At 39.3% G+C, this 19,680-nt stretch overlaps 1 protein-coding gene across 1 annotated transcript in view; it reads left to right on the top strand.

Annotated features, from left to right (window-relative positions):
- The window catches only part of SYNE1 (spectrin repeat containing nuclear envelope protein 1), a 334,503-nt gene that overhangs the window by 22,605 nt on the left and 292,218 nt on the right, over positions 1-19,680 (top strand). The window contains exons 3-6 of the mRNA XM_075203581.1: positions 12,262-12,357; positions 12,970-13,053; positions 18,642-18,662; positions 19,346-19,438. Coding sequence (XP_075059682.1) covers positions 12,262-12,357; positions 12,970-13,053; positions 18,642-18,662; positions 19,346-19,438 — 294 coding nt within the window. The remainder of the gene's footprint in view (positions 1-12,261; positions 12,358-12,969; positions 13,054-18,641; positions 18,663-19,345; positions 19,439-19,680) is intronic.

Raw genomic sequence — 19,680 nt, forward strand, 5'->3', positions numbered from 1 at the left:
TTGATTTCTCCCCCCCCGCACATATATTTGATTTATCTCCGTCCCCCCCTGCACATATATTTGATTTCTCTCCCCCCCCTGCACATATATTTGATTTCTCTCCGTCCCCCCTGCACATATATTTGATTTCTCTCCCCCATCACATATATTTGATTCCCCCCCCCCTGCACATATATTTGATTTCTCTCCCCCCCCTGCACATATATTTGATTTCTCTCCGTCCCCCCTGCACATATATTTGATTTCTCTCCCCCATCACATATATTTGATTTCTCCCCCCTGCACATATATTTGATTTCTCTCCCCCCCCTGCACAAATATTTGATTTCTCTCCCCCCCCTGCACATATATTTGATTTCTCTCCGTCCCCCCCTGCACATATATTTGATTTCTCTCCCCCCATCACATATATTTGATTTCTCCCCCCCCTGCACATATATTTGATTTCTCTCCCCCCCCTGCACAAATATTTGATTTCTCTCCCCCCCCTGCACATATATTTGATTTCTCCCCCCCGCACATATATTTGATTTCTCTCCGTCCCCCCTGCACATATATTTGATTTCTCTCCCCCCATCACATATATTTGATTTATCCCCCCCCCCCTGCACATATATTTGATTTCTCTCCCCCCTGCACATATATTTGATTTCTATCCCCCCCCTGCACATATATTTGATTTCTCCCCCCCGCACATATATTTGATTTCTCTCCGTCTCCCCTGCACATCTATTTGATTTCTCTCCCCCCCCCTGCACATATATTCGATTTCTCTCCCCCCTCCTGCACATATATTTGATTTCTCCCCCCCCGCACATTTATTTGATTTCTCTCCGTCTCCCCTGCACATCTATTTGATTTCTCGTCCCCCCCCCTGCACATATATTTGATTTCTCTCCCCCCCTGCACAAATATTTGATTTCTCTCCCCCCCCTGCACATATATTTGATTTCTCCCCCCCGCACATATATTTGATTTATCTCCGTCCCCCCCTGCACATATATTTGATTTCTCTCCCCCCCCTGCACATATATTTGATTTCTCTCCGTCCCCCCTGCACATATATTTGATTTCTCTCCCCCATCACATATATTGATTCCCCCCCCCTGCACATATATTTGATTTCTCTCCCCCCCCTGCACATATATTTGATTTCTCTCCGTCCCCCCTGCACATATATTTGATTTCTCTCCCCCATCACATATATTTGATTTCTCCCCCCCTGCACATATATTTGATTTCTCTCCCCCCCCTGCACAAATATTTGATTTCTCTCCCCCCCCTGCACATATATTTGATTTCTCTCCGTCCCCCTGCACATATATTTGATTTCTCTCCCCCCATCACATATATTTGATTTCTCCCCCCCCCTGCACATATATTTGATTTCTCTCCCCCCCCTGCACAAATATTTGATTTCTCTCCCCCCCCTGCACATATATTTGATTTCTCCCCCCCGCACATATATTTGATTTCTCTCCGTCCCCCCTGCACATATATTTGATTTCTCTCCCCCCATCACATATATTTGATTTATCCCCCCCCCCCTGCACATATATTTGATTTCTCTCCCCCCCCCCCCTGCACAAATATTTGATTTCTCTCCCCCCCCTGCACATATATTTGATTTCTCCCCCCGCACATATATTTGATTTCTCTCCGTCCCCCTGCACATATATTTGATTTCTCTTCCCCCCTGCACAAATATTTGATTTCTCTCCCCCACTTGTACATATATTTGATTTCTCTCCCCCCCCCGCACAAATGTTTGATTTCTCTCCCCCCCCCCCCGCACATATATTTGATTTCTCGTCTCCCCCCCCTGCACATATATTTGATTTCTCTCCCCCCCCTGCACATATATTTGATTTCTATCCCCCCCCTGCACATATATTTGATTTCTCCCCCCCCGCACATATATTTGATTTCTCTCCGTCTCCCCTGCACATCTATTTGATTTCTCTCCCCCCCCCCTGCACATATATTCGATTTCTCTCCCCCTCCTGCACATATATTTGATTTCTCCCCCCCCCGCACATTTTTTTGATTTCTCTCCGTCTCCCCTGCACATCTATTTGATTTCTCGTCCCCCCCCCCGCACATATATTTGATTTCTCTCCCCCCCCTGCACAAATATTTGATTTCTCTCCCCCCCTGCACATATATTTGATTTCTCCCCCCCGCACATATATTTGATTTATCTCCGTCCCCCCTGCACATATATTTGATTTCTCTCCCCCCCCTGCACATATATTTGATTTCTCTCCGTCCCCCTGCACATATATTTGATTCCTCTCCCCCCATCACATATATTTGATTTCCCCCCCCCCCTGCACATATATTTGATTTCTCTCCCCCCCCCTGCACATATATTTGATTTCTCTCCGTCCCCCCTGCACATATATTTGATTTCTCTCCCCCATCACATATATTTGATTTCTCCCCCCCTGCACATATATTTGATTTCTCTCCCCCCCCTGCACAAATATTTGATTTCTCTCCCCCCCCTGCACATATATTTGATTTCTCTCCGTCCCCCCTGCACATATATTTGATTTCTCTCCCCCCATCACATATATTTGATTTCTCCCCCCCCTGCACATATATTTGATTTCTCTCCCCCCCCCTGCACAAATATTTGATTTCTCTCCCCCCCCTGCACATATATTTGATTTCTCCCCCCCGCACATATATTTGATTTCTCTCCGTCCCCCCTGCACATATATTTGATTTCTCTCCCCCCATCACATATATTTGATTTATCCCCCCCCCTGCACATATATTTGATTTCTCTCCCCCCCCTGCACAAATATTTGATTTCTCTCCCCCCCCTGCACATATATTTGATTTCTCTCCGTCCCCCCTGCACATATATTTGATTTCTCTCCCCCCCATCACATATATTTGATTTCTCCCCCCCCCTGCACATATATTTGATTTCTCTCCCCCCCCTGCACAAATATTTGATTTCTCTCCCCCCCCTGCACATATATTTGATTTCTCCCCCCCGCACATATATTTGATTTCTCTCCGTCCCCCCTGCACATATATTTGATTTCTCTCCCCCCCCTGCACAAATATTTGATTTCTCTCCCCCACTTGTACATATATTTGATTTCTCTCCCCCCCCCCCGCACAAATGTTTGATTTCTCTCCCCCCCCGCACATATATTTGATTTCTCGTCTCCCCCCCCTGCACATATATTTGATTTCTCTCCCCCCCCTGCACATATATTTGATTTCTCCCCCCCGCACATATATTTGATTTCTCTCCGTCCCCCCTGCACATATATTTGATTTCTCTCCCCCCCCTGCACTTATATTTGATTTCTCTCCGTCCCCCCTGCACATATATTTGATTTCTTCCCCCCCCCTGCACATATATTTGATTTCTCTCCGTCCCCCCTGCACATATATTTGATTTCTCTCCCCCCTGCACATATATTTGATTTCTCCCCCCCCTGCACATATATTTGATTTCTCTCCCCCCCCTGCACATATATTTGATTTCTCCCCCCCGCACATATATTTGATTTCTCTCCGTCCCCCCTGCACATATATTTGATTTCTCTCCCCCCCTGCACATATATTTGATTTCTCTCCGTCCCCCCTGCACATATATTTGATTTCTCTCCCCCCCCTGCACATATATTTGATCTCTCTCCGTCCCCCCTGCACATATATTTGATTTCTCTCCCCCCTTCACATATATTTGATTTCTCCCCCCCCTGCACATATATTTGATTTCTCCCCCCCCTGCACATATATTTGATTTCTCTCCCCCCCTCGCACATATATTTGATTTTTCTCCATCCCCCCTGCACATATATTTGATTTCTCTCCGTCCCCACTGCACATATATTTGATTTCTCTCCCCCCCATCACATATATTTGATTTCTCCCCCCCCTGCACATATATTTGATTTCTCTCCCCCCCTGCACAAATATTTGATTTCTCTCCCCCCCTTGTACATATATTTGATTTCTCTCCCCATCCCCCCCCGCACAAATATTTGATTTCTCCCCCCCCCCGCACATCTATTTGATTTCTCGTCCCCCCCCCTGCACATATATTTGATTTCTCTCCCCCCCCTGCACATATATTCGATTTCTCTCTCCCCCCACCCCCGCGCGGACATTTTTGGTTTCCCTTCTCAATGAAAATAAAACACACTGACCTCAGCACTGACAACATCGCGTTGCCAGGAAACTGAAGAGCGGGTGCCGGGCTGGCGCACAGAGCCGTCATGACGTCACACGTCATGATGGCTACACACAGGAAAAACTTTGTTTTCAAATTTAATCGGGGGATCGCAGGGAGCGGGACCGGCCCACACTGCCATCGGCCCTTCTGGCATTTGCCAGAAGTGCCAGATGGCCAGTCCGGCCCTGGCCAAAGGTGTATAGAATCAAGCACATAGCCTCGTAGTCTCCATTTGCAAACATTTTTTATACAAAATGGGTCGATCTGCAGCGCTCAGTGACCTCAAGCGTGGTACTGTGATAGGATGCCACCTTTGCAATAAGACTGTTCATGAAAATTCATTCCTGCTGGATACTCTACGGTCAACTATAAGTAATATTATTAGAAAATTAAAGCGTTTAGGAACAAAAGCAACACAAAGCAGAAGACCATGTAAAATCACAAAGAAGGGGCCATGACTCCAGACCGCATGTTGCATAAAAGTCGCTAACAGTCTGCTGATTCCATAGCTGAAGAGTTCCAACTATACACTGGCATTAATGTAAGCAGAAAAACTGTGCAGCGGAAGCTTAATGGTATGGGTTTCCATGGCCGAGCAGCTGCATACAAGCCTCACATCACCAAGACCAAAACCAAGCATCGGATGGAGTGGTGTAAAGCACACCGACACTGGACTGTGGAGCAGTGGAAACGTGTTCTGTGGAGTGACAAATCACACTTCTCTGTTTGGCAGTCAAATAGGTGAGTCTGGGTTTGGCGGATGTCGGGAGAACATTACCTGCCTGACTTCATAATGCCAACTGTGAGGTTTGGTAGAGGAGTGATAATGGTATGGGGCTGTTTTTCAAGGTTTGTGCTAGGCCCCTTATCTCCAGTGAAGGGCATTCTTAATGCTTCAGCATACAAAGTCATTTTGGACAATACTATGCTTCTAACTTTGTGGCACCAGTTTGGGAAAGGCTCATTTCATGACTGTTCCCCAGTGCACAAAGCTAGGACTAAAAAGACACGGTTTGATGAGTTCGGTGTGGAAGAACTTGACTGGCAGGCACACAGCCCAGACCTCAACCCCATCGAACACCTTTGGGATGAACTGGAACGGAGATTGCGAGCCAGGCCTTCTCACCCATCATCATCATCACCATTTATTTATATAGCGCCACTGATTCCGCAACGCTGTACATAGAACTCATTCACATCAGTCTCTGCCCCGTTGGAGCTTACAGTCTAAATTCCCTAACATGCGCACACAGACAGACAGACAGAGAGAGAGAGAGTAGGGTCAATTTTGATTGCAGCCAATTAACCTACTAGTATGTTTTTGGAGTGTAGGAGGAAACCGTAGCACCCGGAGGAAACCCACACAAACACGGGGAGAACATACAAACTCCACACAGATAAGGCCTTGGTTGGGAATTGAACTCATGACTCCAGTGCTGTAAGGCAGAAGTGCTAACCACTTAGACACTGTGCTGCCCACCCAACATCAATGCATGACCTCATAAATGCTCTACAGAATGAATGGGCACAAATTCCCACAGAAACACTCCAACATCTTATGGAAAGCCTTCCAAAAAAAAGTGGATCTGTTATCGCTGCAAAAGGGGGACAAACTCCATATCAAAGTATATGTATCTGAACACAATGTTACTACAGCCTCTGTTGGTGTAATGGACAAGTGTCCGAATACTTTTGTCCATATAGTGTGCATATACATAAATATATATATATATATATATATATATATATATATATGTATATATATATATATATATATATATATATATATATATACACATACACTGCTGTGATCTCCTTAATAATTACAATAGAAATGTCTCCATCCTGTCCTCACAACAGGAAAGAGCAGCAGATAGATAACATTGACCAACTCAATATTAAAGTATATGTATTTGAATACAATGTCATTATAGTCCCTGTTGGTGTAATGGTCAAGTGTCCAAATTCTTTGTCCATATAGTGTACATTCTGTGCTTCTTTGCAAGTTCTTATAAATGTAATCAATCGTCGAAATGGAAATTTAGAGGTGGTGCTATGAAAAATGTAAGTGAATGGAATTTGATAATTTTACAATGAAGGTAGTAGGAGAAGTAATAGTATGGCATACCACCATATACATCCCTACTTTGACCACAGAATGTAGGGTAAAAAATACATTTGTTATTTCAGTAATACATATAGGGGCATATTTAATTGTCGGCGGAAACGCCAAAAATCTCGCGATCCGCGCACTATTACCGTTATTACAGTAATAGTGCGCGGAAAAAACGTTATTACGGTAGTTTTCTCGCTGGATTTCAGCTCGCAGCTCCCTGAGCTGTGAGCTGAAATCCAGCTAACTATTACCGTAATAACGGTAGTAGTTTTAACGTGGCGGGGTATCCGGACAATTGAAGGCCCCATAGAATATTTCTAAACAATAAAATGTGTTTTTTCTCTATCCCATGAAAAACTGAGAAAATATAGATGATGTTTTTTTAAGCCCATACAGATTTCCATGTCATTTCCATGTTCTTGTCTGTGTTGGAAGTGGAAAGTACTGAAACTCGTTGTCAAAACAAACATTAAAACGGATGAGTTTTCTCTTTACGTTCTCATTTGTTTAACTTGATACTGGCACAATCCATTGGAAACTATTATGACACCGTGTACTAGTTATAGTAAATTTGAGATTATGCACACAAGCCCAAACTATCACACAATGTCAAAATAACAAATACATCCAGAGTCATTGATTTAAATTGAAATTTCATTGAGTTTCAAAACCAAAGAGAATATATTTGACTCAATGTTATATAAGAGAATATGTTTTCTTCACAGTTTATGTTTAAATCATAAAAGTTTACAGTTTTCCCTAGCTAAATACTGTTTTGAGGTGTGAGGTTTTGAGTTTTGCCTTTCTTTGAATTTTTGGGTGCCAGGCATAGTGTGTTAGTACTATAATAGGGATTCATAAGCTGTGTGTCAGGACCCCACAAAATGTTTCCGCCGTGCCATTTAGGACATTTCTCATGATCTTATTTTTATAAAACTATGGTCTACCTGTATTGCCAGCTCATACACTAATTTGTAATGCTATTGCAACAGGTATATTTGAATTTTAAAAATGTACCTGATTTTTAGTAAAGTTATTAATGCAAAAAAACATTATAAATCAAAAACCTGCACCATCTATACCCGATACTAACTCCCACACTTAATGTACATATACTGTATATTCCGTTTAAAAGATTGGTCATACCTGACCTCTGTGCCAGAACAACTCTGTCTCTTTAAGATATCATTAATTTATTAGTTTTATCTACAGAATTAAGTGACTGAATTGTGTGGAGTATTTAAATTGTATGGTATTGGTGTATGATACAGTGGGTTACCTATAATTTATCCATTATTTTAATTTCTATGTAAATAATTTAGCATAGTATTTCCACATTAAATGAATTTCCTTTACTATATGCGTATCATCATGGCAGCTCCTGGTGAGCAGTCTTGTTTGTAGTATGGCTAAAAACTGATTTATACTACTAATCTATCGGTTTTAAAAACATAGATACACAACATTTTAATTATTTATTATTATTGTTGTTGTTGCTGATGTTCATTAAGAAAAAGCATAATGTTGGTTTAACCACTTCTATGATGTCCTGGCCATTGAGGCTAGCTACACCATCCTGATGCCTACCTCTGCCATGTTGGAGTGTGGATACTACTCGTTATTCACTTAATGGCTATAAATTGGTCTCTGGATCTGCAAAAAAAAGTAATTTCAATAGAACCCTTCAGGGTAACTTTATACTTCAGGAAGACAAGACTTATATCTGACAACAGGGCACACATCATTTCTCTGGTCTCCTCACACAGATCTCCCAGTCAACAAAAACAGGGCTAACCCTTTATTACACCTTATTCTGTCTCTAGATCATTACACATAAGTTGAGGTCGTGCATTCTGGAAACTTTGTTTAAAGGCGAATCTACTATCAATACACACTTTACATCAATATGCCCAGTTACAGAGCAGATGCATTGTACCCTATATAACTGTGTTACTATCCACGGCGACCAGCGACTCGCTTCTTCTGTTCGCGTCCTAGCTATTATGGCAACAGCCGGGATGTCACTTTCTTCTTCTCACCGCAGTCATCAACATGGCAACGGCTGGGACGCTCTACATTCCTCTCTGCGCCTCGGCCGGGCGTGAGCGTGTAGTACATTAATCAATTAGCAGCCCGCTGAGTCTGATTTGCATCTCTCTGATTGGTGCATGTTAGTATATAAGACAGGGGGGCTTAACCTCTCTGCCAGTTACAGTGTTCTCTTTGCCTGCACACATTACTTACCAGCTCCCCTGTTTCTGTGTATTTTCTGGTACCTTGTATTGATTCCCTGTTGTGAACGTTTGGCTTGACTCTGGATTCTGCTTAAACTCGTGTGCCCCTTGACCTCGGCATGTTTCTGGATTACCCGTGTTTTCTACTTGCCCTGACCTTTGTCCTTTCCCTTGGCTATGCTGCTCGCATCTGACCTACAACCTTTGGTCTGTCTCTGGTATCTGGTATCCCAAAAAAACAACACATCAGAAAATGTTTTACCTAGGCTTTTATTTACCTAGGCTTTATTTACATTACCATAACTGCTTTTGGAAACAGGAAACATCAGTGTTTGTATATATATATACAAATTACCTACAGTTCACTACTCTATTAAAAACGTAAGTCTACTACAGTTAAAGCTTTGTGATAGCAAAATAAAAACTGAAGGTGGGATAAATGAGGGACCTCTGTAACATACTTTTATTGTGCTATTAAACACTTAACGGTATTGTTGCTGCTGCATGGACCAATCGTATGTCTACGTAGTCAGGAAGTTACGATCAAAAGACAATACAGAAAATATACCAGCTATTCGAGATCGTCATGGCAATGCAACCGTTGACTCAACAACATTTTTAGATTGCTTTAATACTTTCAACCTTAATATATATTAGTGTATAAAGCTCCTGTTAGAAAGAGAAAAAGGATGAATGCGCAAATCCACTTCTTATTAACTGTATAATCAAAATTTAATGATACCAAGTATTTAGATCATCACAATCTCACATATGTATAAAAAATGGAGAACATACCTATACATAAATCTCTAAATATATCCCCTTAATAATTGCATATACACAGCATCCAATCAATACTCTTTAAAATCTGCAGAAAAAGAGGTATGTAGATTTTGTTGAAGTCGTATAATTGGATGAACGAAAGTATATTGGTTTAATATTGGTTTGCCGTGCGTGTTGCGAAGCGTACGCCACGTAACACGTAGCGTGATGCGATCGCACGCTAAAATACGCACGCACACACTCGCATTACAACATTTAGTTATTTATACAATTCATATTGGTTCCGTTACACTGTAATTCATGATCAGATAGCATTTGGTTTATTATTAGTTTATATAATATGATTATATGTACATTTTAGTGTTATTAAAGGTTTAGTTATAGGAAAGGTGTCATGCCTGATATCATATTGAAGCCCTAATCATCAGCAGCTGTCCGGTGCAGTCGGCGAAGAGATCCCACATTGCATAATTTAGTTATTGATATTAGGGAATAAACCTTTGTATGATGCTGGCTATGAAAGGAGCAGACCCCCTGGAGAGACGACCCCCTCCTTTGGATTCCTTAGATTGAATCAGCCTATGAACTGTTTACCCTGAAGCCACCCTGTGCCTGGACCTATGGAAGAAAGCTACGTCATCTCTATTGTTCACAATGAAACACTGACTGTATATATTAGCTGCATCCCCCATCAGGGTCAGTCAACTCTGACCACAGTTATCTAACACTTTCTGGGAGAAGAGAATAATATCTAGAGGTAGTAGCCTGCGATGTATTTGGGCAAAAATATCTTCCCCGTTTTAGGAGGAAAGGGTAGTCTCTAGCGGTAATAGCCCACGTTGTATTATAGGCAAAAAAAATTCGCTTACCCGCTTCTGGGAGACGGAAAGTAAATCACTCGCCTCTATACCGTTTCGGCGGCTGCTAGATTCAGCTGTTTCTGGGGTGCGCACCAAAAGCTGTCCGGACAGGAAATCACCTCCAATAGTAAGGTTCCTCTTGAAAACAAGGTTGGGAAATAACTTTGTGCACAGAAGTTATAATAATCCTCACAATCTCCTCACTTTGTACGCCATTTGATCCGACATTGCTTGAAGTCTGTAAGTCAACTGTTGTCCATGGAGAGAAGACGACTGACCGTCCACACGTCTCACATGCCCAGCACTGACTGAGCTGCAGCTCAATGCTGGAAAGTCCAAGCAGGAAGGCTTCCTGCTTGGACTTTCTCTTCTCCCAGAATGTGGGTAGGACATTTATGCCCTAAATACATCGTGGACTACTATATGTAGGATTACCAATTGATGGAAATCTACATACCTCTTATACGGAGGAAGATTGTTTGCGTATACTGATCTGTATCAAGTTTCATACTGCCGGATATAACGTACATAATAACTGTGGAGTCATCTGGATTTCTTATTCATCAAGGAGATACATTGTTGCCGTATATTTCCATACTGATATAAGATTTTATTTTATTTTATTTGGTCTCATGAAAATGAAAATGTGTTTCACTCATTATAATATTGAGTTAAGACGCTAGAGTCTGTTTTCTGCAGATTTTAAAGAGTATTGATTGGATACTGTGTATATGCAATTATTAAGGGGATATACTTAGAGATTTATGTATAGGTATGTTCTCCATTTTTTATACATATGTGAGATTGTGATGATCTAAATCCTTGGTATCATTAAATTTTGATTATACAGTTAATAAGAAGTAGATTTGCGCATTCATCCTTTTTCTCTTTCTATATTGTACTATAGGAGATTGGACACTATCTCCATCGAATTGCTGCAATTTACTTCTTATACAGATTAGCAACATTCAAAATTGTAGCGCCAGAGATTTTGTGAGTTTTTTATAAAGCTCCTGTTGTCAACTCATTTCTAGAGACCAGATTCAGAATTAAATGTAAGGATGTCCTGTTTGTATCTGAGCAAATATGTGTTTGCACACTTGCAAGTCCATGTCTGTATTTTGGGTTGCATGCATCTTAAGGTAAACCTAAATCTAGCATATAGATGCTTTCAGATAAAATATGCAACAAATATCATCATCCAATACTTGCACCCAGTTTATGTAAGTGCTAAATGTAATTTTCATAGTTCAATGTAAATTGCATTTCAAAGTGGCTTACTTGATTTACATCTGCATGCCCTGTACTTACCTTGCATGTTAATGCCCCTGATCTATCTCTGCAACTGCAAGGGGGGCTGCAATCGCAATATATGTGCAACACTATATACTGTTGCAAGTTGTACGCATGGGCAGTGCCTCAATTTTGCATCAAGATGCATCTCTACATCATGAATATGTTCTTAATGTAACTCTAAATCAGGCCCTAAGATATTTTTACTAGAAGCAAATTTACTATCTGGTGTTCAAAAGCCTAGCAGCCTCATCAGTCTCAGATTACTACCATGACCAAGTCTTAAAAACTAATTAGACATGTGGTCCTGGCAGTTTCAGTAACTATTACTACTATAGATTCCAGTCCACCCTGGTACTATATCTGCAAACTTGTACAGACTTTTCAACTACTCTATTCTGAGGGATCTGCTAACATAATGGTTTGCAAACAAAAACAGCAGTGCAAACAATTGGTGCCACATATCACTGAATCCAGCATTTTCAGCTTTCACTTTTACATTGATAGATGGGATATGGGACATTATCTTGTATAAGCAAATGCAGAGCTTCTTCCATGCTCAGCTATTTCAGTTTCCATCTGTTTTTCGATAGGTTGAGTAATAGTAGTATAGTTTGTTTGTGTAGTTTGCACAAAATATACAAAGTTTGACTTGACATACTATAATGTGGCAATTGTATTTAGTTGCTGAATTTCATTATACCATTTCAAAAGCAAGTCTTGTTCCGCTGTAGAGCCTGCATTGACCTCATATTGTCTTTCTTTATACAGCGGACTCCTCCATTAATGATAAATGAACTTTTTGAAGATATAAAAGATGGAACTAAGCTGCTTGCATTGTTAGAAGTCTTGTCTGGACAAAAACTGGTAGGTAAACTAACACAGGAGGACGCATTACTGTGAAACAATTAAGGTTAGCAAATTATTTTTTAGTGTTGTAATTGTCCAAATCTAAGCTTTTTGCCAACATCAAAGCTCCTCTTTCACATGTGCTTTATTCTCACATTTGTGTATATATCTGATATATAGTTAAAATCAGGTTAAAAACAATGGATTGCTTTACACATATTGGGCTACTAGAATTGAAAATTACCATATTGGCTGACCAAATCTGGAAGAAAATGGCTAGCTTAAGAAAGCAGACTTGAGACATGAAGTTATTTCTATACCCACATTCCATTTAATGCATTTTTGCTACACCATAAAATTTTATTTTTCTTTGCAGAACATTTCACATATACTACAACTCTTCTTCTTCCTTCTTCTTCCTTCTTCTTCCATCCTTCTTCTTTCTTCCTTCCTTCTTCTTTCTTCCTTCTTTGTTCTTTCTTTTCTTCCTTCCTTCTTTCTTCCTTCTTCTTTCTTCCTTCTTCTTTCTTCCTTCTTTCTTATTCCTTCTTCTTTCTTTTTTTTTCTTTCTTCTTCTTTGCTGCTGTTATGTATTTATAGACTAACACACTTATAAAACATTTGTTATAGCCATGTGAACAAGGGAGGCAATTGAAGCGCATTCATTGGGTGGCCAACATTGGCGCAGCTCTAAAGTTTTTGGAAGGAAGACGGGTAAGTTCATGATATACTGCTTATTATTAAAAATTGGTCATAGTTTAGGAGGTAGACAGATTGAGTGCTTTAGGAACAAGGAAGCTAATACAAAAAGCCTCTGGGAAATACCAGACAAATGTTGTATGTAATTAGCCATTATAACTAAGTGGCTTTGGTTCATTTACAATGGACAGGGCAGATGTAGCTCATTGCATTTGTGATGTCATTACATCTGTGTTTGCACTCTTGTGATCAAATGGCGTAACTGCACAGAACTCAGAATTATAATAGATACAATAAGGGTGTCAAACGCTGTTTATAGGTGTGTCTGTGTGTGTGTGTGGGTGTGTGTGTGTGTGTGTGTGTGTGTGTGTGTGTGTAACGCTTTGCACCATGCACCTCTCCTCCACGGGAGGTTTCTGTCCTCCTTAAGCTCGCCTTAGGACACAACGAACATAAAAAAACGTCTGCTGCATATGCCCGAAATTGATAATCAAAAAAGGGTGATTGACTGGGCAATTTCAGCGTATAGATTAGATGACTTTTACTCCTGGTATAGAGGTGTTGTTAGATGGAAGCTGTTTGTGCCCCCATGATTGTATATTATGACTTGCTTGTAGTTTTAAGATAAGTACTATAGTACCTGACACATAACACATTCCTTTTTCTTGTACTCCTCAGAGTTGTTTCATGTGAAAATAATGCATAAACAGTAAAACAATCACATAAAGGTTTTGATGATTTAATGGGCAGTGTGGGCCAAAGGAACAGTTGGCATTTCTGGAAACTATGCAATTAAATAGCATTGTTTGTGTGAGGGCAGGGCTTGCAGTCTGAAGCGTTGTGCAGATATATACACGCTGTCTACCAGTGTGTGTGTGAGTACAAAAGTGGGCGAACTAAGTTCAGAAACAGATGCATGTTGCATAGTGTGTATTACCTCATAGATATCAATTCTTTCCATCCATTAATGTCTAGAATGATTTCTAATTAGAACACAATATAGCAGAGCACGTCTCACACGTCATGACACTAGCCTTAAAAAATATTGGATATTTTTTTCAGTTGGCTAAATAGTCAACAGCATTATTTAATATAACATACTATGTGGAGAGCTTTAAATTAAATAATCAATCCCAGAGGAGGAAGCATCAACCACAGCAAAAAAATTTAGGAAAATGATTTTATAGTTAATATTGCAGATATGGGACTGCAATTTTAGATATAATTTTCATAAATTGTCTAGTGTTGGTAAGATCATTAATTTATATTTCATATGACTGGAATATGACTCAAAGGCCAGTGGTAGATTATGATAGGGTTGTTTGAGGCTGTAGTCCCAAAGCTATAGGTGCACCAAACCCTTTTATAATTGGGGCAGTAAATATAACCTTGGAAAATATCTAAAGTGAGCTTGGGCTGAGAGGCTTGTTGTCTATTCCAAAGATCATTGGAAAGATGATGTTGCTGTTTATAGCAGAATCAAGAAACATTATAGGATAAGACAACATAGGTTGTAGCCGATGACTGAAATGTTGAGTATTTAAATGTTTAATATGCAGAGACATTTTCAGTAGCAGACCCAATATGCACAAACATATCTGTTATCAAGACTAATGTGTAGAGCTGTATTTGATAACGAAGGTAAAGAGCAAAGTCATATCTGATGTCTAAAAATATTTGTCATATTTTGTGCCAAAATGAATGCGCAGAATCATTTTTGGTGCCAAGATTAATGTACAGAGCCATATCTGGTGCTATGGCTAATTTGCAGAGCCATATCAGGTGCCAAGATTAATGTTCCCAGCTATATGTGGTGCAAAGACTAGTATACAGAATTATATCTTGTGCCCTTACTGATATTGAGAACTATATCTGCTGAATAAACTAATGTGCCGAGCCATATCTGGTGGCAACTCTACTTTTCAGTGTAGGATAGGAAAAAAAACAGCTATCAGGTCAGGCTAATTGCTGTTCAGCTCACAAAAGAGAGGAGCAGGGGGACGGGAATTCTCTCATTCAGGTAAGCCATCCGCAGCTGTATATTTGTTTAGAACAGTTCAAGCTAAATTTGGGGGAGTGTTGAGCCACCATAATTTTTACATTCAAACCATGCACAGCTTGGGGCTGATTTAGAATAGAAAAAAATTGTATATACATACACTTGTGCTGTCTTCTCAGCGTACTGGGATGATAACAATAAATTGAAGTTGCCTTCCTCAAATGCAGACTTCCATTTTTGAGTAAGCAAATACCCTAAGGGGTCTGGTTTGAAGTGACGAAGCACTGAATTTTTCTCACACATTGGATAATCATAGTGGAATATTGAGGACATCTTTATATATGGTGGTGGACTTTACATTTTTATATACCTTTTTCAACACACTACGTGGGTATATGTCTTGTCTTCTGGACCTGTAAGTCCTTTTTAGGGTCACATCTTTCATAAGTCTGCATTTGAGGAAAGCAACTTCGATTTATTTTTATCATCCCAGTACTCTGAGAAGAGAGCGCAAGTGTATGTATATACTATTTTTTTCTGTGCTATTTTAGTTTGAATATTGGTGGATGTTCTATGTACTTACACGGCTGCATATCTGAGTGAAGCCCAACGAAATGTATTATTATTGTTTTATATGGGGCTGATTTAGGGCTATGTACAAATTGTGACTGTTTGCAGTATTTACAGACAGGTGGTGTATAGTTGTGCACTGACCTTAGCAAGGAGGGCTAATAAGGATATATATATATATATATATATATATATATATATATATATATATATATATGTATAAACAAAAACAGACATAGATCCTCTGCACTCACCATGTACAGACTGGGGTGCAAGAGGGGGTTGCCCACATTTTATAGACAAGTAAACAGGGATACTCTGCACTCTGTCTTCAAACACATAATTAATGCTATACCAAGTACTGTTCTATATTAAAAACAGAGAATGTTAGTTCCACATATTGCAATATATGTTAAGCTAACCAACCGACGCCAAAGTCTTCCCATTCTGGCCAGTCCTAACATGATCAAATGCTATGCTATTTTATCTGGGCTTAAGGCTTACCTGCACACAGCTTTTAAAGGCAAGACTTTCCCAAGCACTAGTAGCCATGGGACACCTGGGACTCACCTGACACAAGTTGGAATTAATAAATGTAAAGAATGTAGAAAATGGGGTGCAAGAGTTTAATATATATTGCAATATGTGGAACTAACACTCCCTGTTTTTAATATAGAACAGTACCTGGTAAAGCATTAATTATGTGTTTGGAGAGTGCAGAGTATCCCTGTTTTCTTGTATATATATATATATATATATATATATATGTATATATATATATATATATATATATATATATATATATATATATATATATACACGCACATATATATATATATATATATATATATATATATATATATATATATATATATATATATATATATGCATTGGAAAAAAAAAACAGGGATACTCTTCACTCTCCAAACACATAATTAATGCTGTACTAAATACTGTTCTATATTAAAAACAGGGAATGTTAGTTCCACATATTGCAATATATGTTAAGCTGACAACTAACGCCAAAGTCTTCCCAATCTGGTCAGTCCTAACATGATCAAATGCTATGCTATTTATCTGGGCTTAAGGCTTACCTGCACACAGGTACGCGTTTGTATATATATATATATATATATATATATATATATATATATACACGCATATATTATCCAGGTGCTTGGCACTCATAAATAACATTACCCTGTTGCCTTTCTCGGTGCTTTACTTGTATTGATAGTACAATAAATAGATTTGAGGTGAGTAGTATGGACTGATGTCCCTGAGGAAAGTACTATACTGAAACGCTGGAATGTATTATATACACCCTTTTGATACAAATATAATTTGTCTTAAATCCTTGAGTGCCGTCTCACCTGGAATATATATATATATATATATATATATATATATATATATATATAGTAAACACATTCTGTTCTTATAATTAAATAACCAAATTTGTCTTTGCATGAATGGGTGATGATATATCTACATTTAAGTCTATGGTCCTCACGGACCTTGAATGTAGCATGTTAAGTACAGTGCAAGATCAACATTTTGGTTAATGCACACAGATTTATTAGGGTGAAATATTGACACATTGTCCCAAGCATGGAGATTTATTCTTGTGAAGAAAATTCAATTCAGACACAGTGATTGCATCTAGTGAAAGATTGATGATTCCCTCTAAGCCCAAAGACATTTTATAGTGTAGGATTAATGTTACAGCCAACCCAAGTGTTTAATAAAGGACTTTCTCCAATATACTAAAATATCTTGCATTCAGAATTATATATTTAACAATTTATAAACCTGTGAGCACCTAAATTGTCTGCAAATATTATTATTGTAGCCACAGGCACTAATGGTGCCTTGTGTTTACTACACAGAACAATAACAATATGTGTGAGGATACCGGATTTTTAAAACCGAAGTTCACTTGTTTACTCGGCTCCCCTTAGGTTCAGAAATCACACAGGCAAGAAGCAGAATTAAAGATGCAGCACTATCTTTACTTTTTTTACAGTAAAACAGCAGAATATAAAACTGCAAACTTTAAACAATAGGTCAGCGGATCACCAAAAGTTCCACAGGCAAAAGAGTCTGTCAACAGAAGGTCCAGGGAGTCTTGATATCTTGCTCCACCAGCGTGGTGGTGCTCTGGGTATTAGTCTCCCCACACCTGTGGTCGCACCAATTTACCCAGAATCTGGTGAGTATCCCCTGATGGAGTGAGGTGATGACAGGTCCCATAGGCAAACCGAGGTGGGGATGGGGGTTCCTAGTGCCTGGAAACCCCATCCAAGCCTGGGGTACTGTATAATTGAGGTGGCTGGACCCTGCTCCCGCTTCACACAGCTCTGCTTGAAAAGGGAGAGCTGCGTGCACCGAACAGTAGTGCACGCAGCATTGCCCATCTATATTATGGGGATAGGAAGAGTTGGAGAGCAGCCACGCACTGTCTAAAATTATAGCCACGCCCCCATACATGCTGGTCACGCCCACTGGTGGCGTGGTGTGGAAACCCCCCTCTACAAATCCTGCGTTTGCCCCTGGGTCCCAAGATAGAGCAACACCCTACTTCCCCAAGTACAGGACAGGGATGATCACTGGGTAAGCTGGTAGAGAACAGAAACTCAACACCAGTCAGCCATACACCTTACAGGAATCCATGCAAGTGGGGGTCTCTATCACATGTCCACCAAAGTCTTAATGAGGCCGCTTTGTTACAATAAAACCAAGTTTCTTTTACACCTGAGTAATTGCTATGGCACCGCAAACAGTCCTGTGCAGCCTAATGGGGTCTAACTGTAAAGACCTATTGGTCCTTGCTGACAACTCTTCATTAGGTTACAATGCTTTTAAAAATGTTTAAGAAGGCAAGTTTTATAGTCACAGAAATATATTTAGTTATTAACTTTTACTCAATCTATGATGCTTTATGAATTGTGATTGAATTTGGTGCATGACTGGCAATCCGATGATCTGTAATGTTGAGGTTTATTAACTATACACCTTTTACTTTCCATGCAAGTCTGTATACAGAGGATCCCCGGTTAGTACAATATTATCATATTATATTGCAGTTGTTTTGGAATTTAAAACTATTTATATCACACATACTTATCACATATTTCTATGGGCAGCAAACTTTTAATACTGTCATGGTAATGGACGGTAATTAAGTCTTTCCAATTTTAAAGTTATTAAGTGATTATTAATCTGAATTGGACAAATATTACTTATCAATCAGGTATATGACCAAACATATCTGACATTTAAAATGTGATTTTCTCTTTCAGATGACATTTCTTTATTGGCTTGTGCATGCCTTCCTGAAACGTTTACTAAATACTTTGCTTTATCTGTCTGTATTCCTTCTGTGCTCTTCAGTCATGTCTTTATATCAGCAGACCGTTCCATAACATTTTTGTTGATCTGGAATATCAGTTGTATCCAATGCAGACAATGTAGTATCCCAGGGCAATGAAAATAGTGCTCTGACATTGAAAAAATAAATAATATTTGTGTGTGTTACACATTTTCAGTAGATAGAGACGCATGTTTTACAAACAGAATATTATATGAAATAAAGTGACTGCATAAACGATTATAATAATACAAAATAAAAAGTTAGAAAAGCTGATGACTTGCCATGTTTAGTAAAATGTTGCATAGCCTCTGTTGGTATACAAAGTCTTAACAAGACATTTCAATGTTGTGTTTTTATAATTTCAGATTAAACTGGTGAATATAAACTCAACAGATATTGCTGATGGTAGGCCTTCCATTGTGCTTGGTTTGATATGGACCATCATCCTGTATTTCCAGGTAATTCTAAACTATGCCTGATTTCTTAGGTGTGTTTTGTAAGGCACAAGGCATATTTTATTCCTACCTTGGGCATCTGTTATTTACATGTTGCAGTGAAATTGACTGTGTCCCTTTCAGTTTGAAAGTGTTTCGTAATGGAACACATATTGCATGTTAAAACACATCGAACTTTGTAGATCTCCTTATATGAACAACTTGTTTAAATGTGATCAGATGCATTTTATATTATATATTATGCC

The sequence above is a fragment of the Mixophyes fleayi genome, chromosome 3, assembly GCF_038048845.1.
Source record: "Mixophyes fleayi isolate aMixFle1 chromosome 3, aMixFle1.hap1, whole genome shotgun sequence".
NCBI classification, from domain to species: domain Eukaryota; kingdom Metazoa; phylum Chordata; class Amphibia; order Anura; family Limnodynastidae; genus Mixophyes; species Mixophyes fleayi.